The 10,987-nt window shown below is 40.8% G+C and overlaps 1 protein-coding gene across 1 annotated transcript; it reads right to left on the minus strand.

The window, feature by feature from the left end:
- Positions 1 to 2,646: 2,646 nt before the first annotated feature.
- Positions 2,647 to 8,977, minus strand: FEV (FEV transcription factor, ETS family member). The gene is made up of 3 exons (XM_063428554.1): positions 8,929 to 8,977; positions 6,844 to 6,918; positions 2,647 to 3,348 (listed from the first exon to the last, which is right to left on the minus strand). Exons 1-3 carry the CDS (start codon positions 8,975 to 8,977, stop codon positions 2,807 to 2,809), a joined length of 666 nt encoding a protein of 221 aa, XP_063284624.1. The 3' UTR covers positions 2,647 to 2,806.
- Between the last annotated feature and the right edge of the window lie 2,010 nt (positions 8,978 to 10,987).

The raw sequence follows: 10,987 nt of genomic DNA on the forward strand, positions 1-10,987 counted from the left end.
AGAATGAAGTCCTTAAATCACATATTATGCCATCAGAAATAGTGTCCAATGGGCATCCTTTCAATCATTATTTTTTTTTATTATTTACCTCAATATTATATTTCTCTCTGTTTCCAGACAATTCCTGTTTTTGTAAATAACACTGGGAGAATGTTTCAGTGTGTACTATAAGCATGTTTGTGAGTTATCCAACATTGAAATAGTTAAAGCAGCATTGCCACAGCCCAATTGCTTCCTCTTTTCTTCCTCTCCCCCACTCTCTCTTTCTTAGACTTATGTGCCTGACACTTCTAGACACTGGGCAGAGGTAGCGCCATCTAGAAGTGTCAATCCCCTTAACTGTCACCACTGATGGCGGCAGGCAATTGGCTCTGTCTATGGAGGAAGCGTGAACGTACAGCAGTGACGTGGGCACTGTAACCGTCTGGGGACTTTGCATAATTTGCTAAGACCCCCAATGGTGACATCGACGCTGGGAGTCTGGTGGCCGGGGGGGGGGGGGAGGAGAGTAGGCAAATGTGAATTTAATTTATCTGAACCTGTACCTCACAGGCAACGCCATTTTCTTCTGCTCCTGACGATTCAGTGCCAGGAGCCTACGTCACTGTTGTATCCGCAGGATCTTCCATAGACAGAGTCCAAATCCTGCAGCCATCACTAGTGACGGCTGGTCGGATTGACATTTCTAGATCGTGGTAGCTCTGCCCAGTATCTAGAAGTGTGAGGCATAGGAACAATCCTGAGACAAAGCAATTGGTTTCAGTATGTCTTTTGATTGGGTCACTGAAATTCCAACGCAGTCAATATGAGTATTTCATAAAGATTTTATCTTAATGAAATACTGACTTGGTACGATTGGTGACATTACCGCTTTATATTTTTCAGCAATTTGAGTTATGGTAGTTCTTCTGTATGATTTGACCTGATGGTCTAGCCTTTGCTCTCCATGTGCATTACTGAGCCTTGAGCCCCCATGACCATGACGCTGGCGCACCGGTTGTACTTCCAGGTATCACGTTTGGCAGGTACTAACCCCACTGCATACGGGGAGATACCCATTTTGGAGAGGCTCTGACCCAGTCATCTAGCCATCACTATTTGGCCCTTGTCACAGTCACTCAGATCTTTCCACTTGCCCATTTGTCCTGCTTCCAACAGATAAAATTCAAGAACTGACTGTTCACTTGCTGCCCAAGTTATCCCACCCATTGACAGGTGCCATTGTAACAATCTAATCAAAGTTACCTGTCAGTGGGTTTAATATTGTGGCTGATCACAGTACATTCCTTTCAACAGTCATTATTTAATGAATCCCTTATTTATATTTCTCTCCTGACTTTACCTTCATTCTCTGGTGCTGTAAAACCAGATGAAGGTGATTTAGGGCAGTACATGCAGTTTGGGTTCCGGTGTTTCTGAGTGGCTCCTTCATTTAGTGACCATTTGTGCTTTATTCATTAAACCAGTGTCTGTTTGGTAAGTACATTCATTCATGTTTTCTGCTGAATTACGTGGCTGTGAAGTGCAGAATAATATAACAGAGTGGACTGGCTGACAATAGTAAGTAAGAATTTTTGGAATTTGCAGTAAATAGAGAAATGTCTGTCTTGGAGCAGTAAGAATGTTCACACTGCTATTACACCTGCATTCACACATTGAAATGGAAACAGCTGAACACTTAAAGGGATACTATAGTCACCAAAACAACTTTAGCTCACTGAAGCAGTTTTGGTGTATAGAACATGCCCCTGCAGTCTCACTGCTCAATTCTCTGCCATTTAGGAGTTAAATTACTTTGTTTATGCAGTCCTAGCCACACCTCCCTGCATGTGACCTGCCTTTCTAAACACTTCCTGTAAAGCGTTATCTAATGTTTACACTTCCTTTATTGCAAATACTGTTTAATTTAAAACGTCTTATCCCTGCGCCGTTAATAGTTTGCTAGAGCCTGCAGGAGCATCCTGTGTGTGATTAAAGTTCAATTTAGAGAGAAGGAGATAAAAACGTTTAAAGCAAGTTACATCTGATTGAAAGTGAAACCATTTTGATTTCATGCAGGCTGTGTGAGTCACGGCTAGGGGAGGTGTGGCTAGGGCAGCATAAACAGAAACGAAAGTGATTTAACTCATAAATGGCTGAGAATTGATTGGTGACACTTCAGAGGCATGATCTCTTAACAAAAACTGCTTCATTACGCTAAAGTTGTTTTGGTGACTATAGTGTCCCTTCAATTAAGCTAAATGTTAAAAGTGCACCTGTTTTTGCAGCAGACCTTGAGCAGTGGCTTTACTGATAAAATGATCGGTACAAGAGATGGTACATGAAGCGAGCGAGACAAGTTTGAGTAGACAAGAAAGCGAACTGGATGCCTGAACGGAGATCTTACAGTATAACAAGAGACAGTAATGAAAAGTGTCAGCAGAAACCAGTGTAAAGATGAACAAGGCTTTATAATGATAACTATATAGAGGAACATTGAATTTTCACTTTCGTTAAAATATCCGACACTTTGGAAGCCAAGAGCTTTATAATAAATACCCACCGCCCCCCATGGATTTAACAAATAAAATATTACAAGCCTGGTGACCTTATAAAATAATAACATAGACACAATAAAACGTATAGAATCATAGGGATTTCCGGAGTTCTTTTGTAATAAAGAAAACATTTTAAAATAACTCTACTGTACCACGTCTTTGGCATTTTGACCCTTTCTCTTGGCCTCCATTCCAATATATGTTAGTTTAGCATGTTGATTTAGGTTGTAAATCTGCTCAGTGGCTACTGTTAATCAAAGGTTGAATAGTTAATGATAATGTGTATTCATATTGCCAACACTGTTCATGTTGTTGATTGATCCGAGATGTTGGCCAGACATGGCACTGAATCCACCTGGTGGGGACTGTAACCCATGGCTTGGGTAGAGTGCCGGAGGGGAACCGGGCCAGTAGGAGAAACCAGGAGAGACGCCGGACGCCATGAGATTGAGCTTGGACAAGCCAGGGAAGGGTAAATGGGGCAGATTGCCCTGGAACTTGTACAAGGTTTGCTCTGTAGTGGGCGTAGACTGGCATACTTGTGCCAAGCCGTGAAAGTCAAACTTGTAGGCGTATCTCTTCCCGTGGACCTTGGCCATTATATTTTTATCATAGTAATAGCGTAGGGCGCGGCTCAGCTTGTCATAGTTCATGTTAGGTTTGCTCTTCCGTTCTCCCCAGCGCCGGGCGACCTCATCAGGATCTGTCAGCTTAAATTCGCCATTTGTCCCTTCCCAAGCGATGCAGTTGGTGTTGGCATGATCTGACAAAAGCTCCAGGAGAAACTGCCAAAGCTGGATCTGTCCGCTGCCTGGAGTGAAGACAATACTCGTTTTACCACAATTAACAGTTTATATTCAGGTATATGTATTCAATATATATTTATAAAACAACATTTATTCTTTTTTGACTCCTACACAAACGCTATAGTGCCCTGGTGGTTGCTTTGTTTCATGGCCCCCATCTGCACAGAATAAAAAAAGATAATTTACTTACCAATTCTCCCTCTCAGCGCCGGTCTTGATTGAAGTCTCAGCCAATCCAATGCTTTCCACAGAAAAACACTGTCAGGATAGCGAGCATGCACTGCAAGACGCAGCGCTGAGTGAATCGAATGGTCTCTCTGAGACCATGTGATTAAAATAGAGTTTTACTCTGCTATATAAGAGGAAATGCATCTAGTGGCTGTGTGGGTGTTTTCCCTTGACTGTGTGTGGGGGGAAAAAAACTATAGACACATACAGCATTGGGGAGTCTGCTAGTTAATAGGAAGGCAGATGTGTTATCCCACGGCCGATGACATATCAAAATGGATATAGAGCATCTGTATGGTCCCCATGTGATTATATTAGCCAGAACCCCACATTACATGAGCACTAGTAATAGTGATTGGGCACCATACATTGGGTCGCCATCATTTTTGGTCTGGGTGCCATGTGTGTCCCTAGCCCCCAGAACTCCCCATGGCGTTGGTAATGTTTAGCTATACATCTGCTTTATTGGTTAACAAGGCAAACATGTTCCTTTCTCTTACTGTAAGAATTTAAAGGACGGAATTAATATTAAATGCAGTCAGTGTCTATCAGGGCTGGAATGGATAAAGTGAATTCTGTTTAATAGGTACTAGACAAAGTGATTAAAACATAAAATATAGCAGGGTTTTTTTTTGTTCTGCTTAGCAAACTTAATCATAAATACGTAAAAAAAAACGAAAATCAGCAATTAACAATTAAGATAATAAAATGTTAATACTAATATTCAGTTTAGCACGACACCCATCCAGCTACTTTGATGCAATATTGAAGCGGAAATTTATGTTTTTACTGTTAGTAAATAATGATAAAATCTGTAAACGTTAAATTAAATGGTGGCGGTGAGTGGGGGGAGGGGATTCTGTGAGACTGCAGCAAAATCCATACACACACAAAATACAAATAAAAAATATATACACAAAATAAAAATAAGTCATTCCTAAATGCTGCTAATTTGTCAATATTTGGTAGGAGGGGAGAAACCTATTTTAAAAAATAAATATTTTCTGTTTGATCTTTTCACAAACCCAGCATGCACTCATGTATATGGGTGGATGTAAATAAATATGCAGTTTATGTCTGTGGTTGTGTGTGCACATACTTTGTGTATGCATATTTGTATCGGTATGTGTATGCATAAATATATTGGTGAATATGTGTTCATTGTTTTAATGTTTGTTCAAATGTTGTGTTTACTTTTGTGTGTGTTTATGTTTATCTATATAGATACAGTTTTATACTGACATTAACAATGTGTACTAACGGTCCAACTTTCTATAAAGATGGATACAGTGTATATGTGTGTATGAATGTAAGGTTATGTCTCTGTACATCATGCAAATGCTATTTCACCGGGCAGACGATGTTATCAAACCCGATAAGTCAGGACATTTATGCTTTATTCTACTCGCTCTCTATAGAGTCACGCTCCCATTTTAATTCAGCCAATCATTATATTACAGAGGGGGCTGACGAGATGGGAAACAGGTCAATTCTGTTTGCCCATAGCTTCTTCCAATATTTCACTATCAGGAGAGTTGTACAGCTCCCACTAATCTCGGGCAGACTAGGAAATGTATGAATAATGTTTTTAGGAAATCTTATATAGCGCCCACATATTCCGCAGTCCTGTACAATAAGTAATATTTTGCAATAATACACATTACACAATGTATGATCACATACTATAACTAAACCCCCATTATTCGTGCCTAGGTTAGATGTTTTTTAAAAAAATAATAATTCTGTGAGCTTTGAAATTGCTGTTTAGTGAACTAGCGAGTGCGCTGGATCTTGTACGTTATATATTGCTATATATAGACATCTGAGATCTCTGTTCAGGATAGTGCAGTTCTAGGACCAGCGAAGGCACTGCACAGACCCGTCTCTGGTAGAGGAACCGAGAATGAGTAACACACACACAAACAAAATGTCACATCAAATATAAATATATACCCATCTGGAAAAAGGCTGCACTCCTGCAATCAGCAAATCTTAGCATTCAAAAAATATTATTCTGGTTATTTATTTTTTTGCACAATGAGCTGTTTTTTTCACAATTGCAAAACATTTATTGATTATTTTTGTTATGGCGTAGTTTATAATAATTCTAGCAGAGGCGTGGACATGGGAGTGAGAGGAAATTAACCCCTTAAGGACACATGACATGTGTGACATGTCATGATTCCCTTTTATTCCAGAAGTTTGGTCCTTAAGGGTTAAACTTAACTCGTATTTTTTCATACACATGGAAGTGGCATTCAAAAACATCACTCTGTTGTGTTCTTCTGATTATGCGCCTCATCGTAAAACGAAGGAACAAAGTGCATTTATTGAAATAATTTTATTTTTTGGCAAAAACATTTTTTTAAATTATATTTTTATTAAATAAAAAAAAGGGGTTACATTGCAGTAATATGCAATAAAAGAAAATGTGGGTTTTATGAATAAATTAAACTCAAATATATATTTCAAGGTAAATATGTCCTTTTTTTCTGCCCTATTCCCAACTGTACAAACAAACAAAAAAAACATCAAATGATAAAAAGTAAATTATAATAATATGCATTTTATGTTCTCAAATTTATGATACATAAAGCAGTTCACATTCTAAATGGAATTTTCATAACATTCTACAAACATGTCCTTTCATTCAGTAACATCCTGATTGCACAAATTACTTAAATTGTAGTGATCACATATTTATAATATGTTCATATAAGATTTAGTAAAACTCAAATATTTTTTCCTGCAATCTTATATCTTGAGACATAAAGCGAGTATTATAAAGCATTACTGAAAAGGTATATGCTTAACACACAGTCTAAAAAAAATCACTTTATTTAATATATTAATGCGATTTACAATATATACAAATTTCTGTAATTCTGGGGACAGTTCAACAAGTTTAAACAGTAAAATGGCAAATTTACAAAAACATTGATAAAAATGTTTTTTTCCATCCCTTGGTTTATTTATATTTTTTGGATTGGTTATAAACTCACCACTGTTAGTGTGTAGTGAATAAACCCTGAAAATGTTTGTTTAGATGTGTATTTGTGTTTATTATATATTTAAAATATAATTATATTAGTCATGTATATATTTACACGCTTTTTTTTTAATCTAAATTATTTTATCAGCTCGATGTATTGTTATTTTCTGAACATATTATATCTTAACTTTATTAAAATATACATTCCAAATATCTTAAATCTAATTATGTGCCTTTTTAGTGCAAGTAGTAATACTGTTAAAAAGTAAAGAGATCTCACCTTTTTGCACCCCAGAAGCAAATGGTCTCCAAGTCTGAGATTTCGATTCCTTAAGGAAACTCTCACCAACTGGATCTGAAAGGGAATAGAGACTATTACTGCCTGCATCGTGTCTCTGTACAAATTCTCTCATATTTATCAAACAGGGAGGAAACATTCGATCTTTACAATTCAATTCGTTCAGTAAGAACGAAATCGAACGATTTTCCATGGATGGTGATGGCAAAAGTTACAAAATCATTCATTTTAAGTTATATATGAAAAGATACGGAATGACTGTGCGTTCAGCTGGGATCTACCATGAATTCATAGAGAGGAATTTTATATAAATTGCAGACTGTGTCAACACAATAAATCTGCCTAATTTATGAAAATACATTTTAATTTGAAGCAAACTAGTTATGGCGAATTTGGGGTGCATTGATGTTCTGAACCCCTAAGAATCCTTCCTCCTCTCCCAGGGTCCATTTCTGAGATGTAATGTGGCCCCAAAATTCCCTTCGTCTGTCTGTATGTCTGTCTCTCTGTCTGCCTGTCTATCTGACTAACTGTCTGTCTGTCAGACTGCCTGTCTGTCTGGTTGCCTGTCTCTGTCTGTCTGTCTCCGTCTGTCTGTCTGTCTCTGTCAGTGTCTCTGTCTAGTTGACTGCAAGGGGAGAAGCCAGGAAACGTGTTCAGGAAAAAGGAAATCCGATTTCTGGGGAGAGAAGGGTTATAAGGCAACAAGTGAGGGAAGAACAGATACCAGTCCGAGGGGGAGAATATACAGAGAGAGACCAGCCTGGGGGGGAGAATATACAGAGAGACCAGCCTGGGGGAGAATATACAGAGAGACCAGCCTGGGGGAGAATATACAGAGAGAGACCAGCCTGGGGGAGAATATACAGAGAGACCAGCCTGGGGGAGAATATACAGAGAGAGACCAGCCTGGGGGGGAGAATATACAGAGAGACCAGCCTGGGGGAGAATATACAGAGAGAGACCAGCCTGGGGGAGAATATACAGAGAGACCAGCCTGGGGGAGAATATACAGAGAGACCAGCCTGGGGGAGAATATACAGAGAGAGACCAGCCTGGGGGAGAATATACAGAGAGACCAGCCTGGGGGAGAATATACAGAGAGACCAGCCTGGGGGAGAATATACAGAGAGAGACCAGCCTGGGGGAGAATATACAGAGAGACCAGCCTGGGGGAGAATATACAGAGAGACCAGCCTGGGGGAGAATATACAGAGAGAGACCAGCCTGGGGGAGAATATACAGAGAGACCAGCCTGGGGGAGAATATACAGAGAGACCAGCCTGGGGGAGAATATACAGAGAGACCAGCCTGGGGGAGAATATACAGAGAGACCAGCCTGGGGGAGAATATACAGAGAGAGACCAGCCTGGGGGAGAATATACAGAGAGACCAGCCTGGGGGAGAATATACAGAGAGACCAGCCTGGGGGGAGAATATACAGAGAGACCAGCCTGGGGGAGAATATACAGAGAGACCAGCCTGGGGGAGAATATACAGAGAGAGACCAGCCTGGGGGGAGAATATACAGAGAGACCAGCCTGGGGGAGAATATACAGAGAGAGACCAGCCTGGGGGAGAATATACAGAGAGACCAGCCTGGGGGAGAATATACAGAGAGAGACCAGCCTGGGGGAGAATATACAGAGAGAGACCAGCCTGGGGGAGAATATACAGAGAGAGGAACTTTGTGATACTCGATGTCAGAGAATGAGATAAGATAGAATCACAGAAGAGAAGATTATTTACTTCATGAGAAAAATAAACAAACAAAAATATCTAAGACAGAAGAAGGGGTTCTCCCTGATGGCAATAATTATTTACAATCACACAAACACAAACAATACAGTTTATATAAATAGTATCTATAGCAAGGCTGGGGTGATATCACATGAACACAACCAATCTTTAAACCCAGGGGCATCACCTGAACATGTCAAGAATAAAATAGAAATCAATGTGCACAACAGGTGCCAGGGGGTGTCAGTGGGGTTCAGATGCATGGATACCTTCTGGGGTCCCCCCCCCTCCACCCCTATGTACCCCATTCCAAGGTGGGTGCTATACCTGTCAGGTACATGTTGAGCAGGAGCTGGGATCCGCTGCTCTGAGCCATGGGAGGTTTGGACTGACACCCAGGGGGGGCCAGGACTTCCTGTAATCTGTCTCTTATTAATATTAGGATTGCTAATAATCTGCCTGAGGCTGGTGACGGCAGGGTGATGGGAAATAAATGTGAAAGACATTGAAGGAAGGCAGAGAGAGAGATGGGGACCTTGGGATAATATCCAGGCAACCTCTGAAGAGATAGGATGCTTGCAGCCTCCAAACGTGGTCCCCTCCCTCCCTGTGTGTATCATTTCCTCTGTAAAACTCTGTTTAATTAAAGAAGCCATCTGACTTTGTCATCTTCTCTCGTGCCTCCTGCCTCCCATCCCTCTTATCAGGACACATCTGAGTTTTAATAAAGTTCGCTGTTAAAGACCCGTGTTACTATGGTTATTATGGTTGCACCCCTCCCTAGCATCCCTCCACCACCCTGCTGCTCCAATCTTACGCCTTTTTAACTCTTTGCAAACATCAGAAGGCGTCAGAGATAGAAATCCAATATTGACCTTTGGGTGGGCCAGTCCGCTTCACTGGGCCTGACAAAACAACATTATAAAGTCTTCAGAAGGAGATGTTTCTAGGGAACAAACTATAAAACGGTTGTTTAAGAGCTTTGATGGATAAGAGTATGAGCCCTGGCTGCAATTAGAACCTATTAAAATCAAATGAACCTCATTCAACCCTGCTTAACAAAGATGGCATGTGCCGCTTCAACAGCCACAGGTGCCTAGAGTTATATCGTATCAGAAAAGTGTAAAGGGATTACTAACAGGTGTATTCGCTAATGGACCAGCTGACGTCAAGTCAAAGTGAATTTCTAATTTAAGGTCAAAATAGCCAAAGTGGAAACGGAACTGAAAAGTTAGAAATTGAAATTCTACTTCAAACTCAGTTCAGAATTTAGAGAATAACCGAGAATTGCGGGATACATTGGCACGATACATATTATGACAGAATTAAGAGTTTCAGGGTTTTATTAAGGCATAGAATGTTATTTACAGTAGGACAATATTACAGTAAAGTCATACGGGAGACTCGCAGGTCTCAATGCATTAGGACAATAAAGCTGTGCAGAATAATAAATTCTGTGTTCAGTATTGTCGTCTAACAAGGATGTAGCAATATATAAACGTGTAGGTCACAGGGCCTACCAGCTATACAAAAAAAAAAATGTAATAAGATTGTGCAAACCCCTGGGGCTCCAATCGGGGCGTGAAACCCGGACCGAGAGAACCTCACAGGTATTCTACATCGGTAGAGCAAACGCGAACCGGTAGGGGCCGTCAGACTGTATCGGGCTCATCTGAGTGGCTCACTACACATCTAGAATTAGAGCTTGGGTAGGATGAGGGATACTCGTAGTGCGAGACTCATGCTAGGGTTATGGGCAGTAGGAATGTGCATGCGTATGTCTCTCTCGGTTCCGCAATATCCTGTGTCACTGCGGGAAAAGACCCTCTATGGTAGGTTAGTACTTTACCCTTACTAATAGATGTGTCTTATTGAACTGAGTTACCCTTGCACGGACCGGGCTTGCCCCGGCAGGTGCTCGCGGGGCTATTAAGATAGGTCGAGGAGGGAATTGGGTAAGGAGGCAATGGGTAGAAGGATAGTGGTAGAGAAGGCAGTGAAGTTAGAGGTGGTGGGTGTAACCAAGTAGTGGGGGACGGGGTAGAGTCTGACAGAATTAAAGGGTTACTCCAAACATTTTTGAAAACGCTATTTTTTAATTTAGAATGACATATTGGGTATATTGACATATTGGGCATTATTAGGAGGGACTGCAGAGCAGGAGGGAGGATTGGAGGGATGGATCAAGCTTTCCTTTGCCGGTGTTTTTCCCGCAAGGGAGAAGCTGATCACGCGATTCGCCAGCGCACTTTGCGCACTGGACACAGACACATTCTTTTGCACAGAATTGGCATTAGGCAGTCCGGCACAATACTACAATTATGTCTGTATATACGGCTTTTCAAGCTGAAACACTGCACATTCCGATTCCTGACACCACGACCAC

The sequence above is a fragment of the Pelobates fuscus genome, chromosome 8 (genome assembly GCF_036172605.1).
Source record: "Pelobates fuscus isolate aPelFus1 chromosome 8, aPelFus1.pri, whole genome shotgun sequence".
NCBI lineage: Eukaryota > Metazoa > Chordata > Amphibia > Anura > Pelobatidae > Pelobates > Pelobates fuscus.

Bases quoted from the DNA above. Each gene is read 5' to 3' on its own strand.
- FEV (XM_063428554.1), bottom strand. From the start codon at position 8,977: ATGGCTCAGAGCAGCGGATCCCAGCTCCTGCTCAACATGTACCTGACA. The intron at 6,919-8,928 runs GTATAGCACCCA...ATTCCCTTTCAG, and splicing joins GCTCAACATGTACCTGACAG to ATCCAGTTGGTGAGAGTTTC. The intron at 3,349-6,843 runs GTGAGATCTCTT...TCTTCACTCCAG, and splicing joins TGCTTCTGGGGTGCAAAAAG to GCAGCGGACAGATCCAGCTT.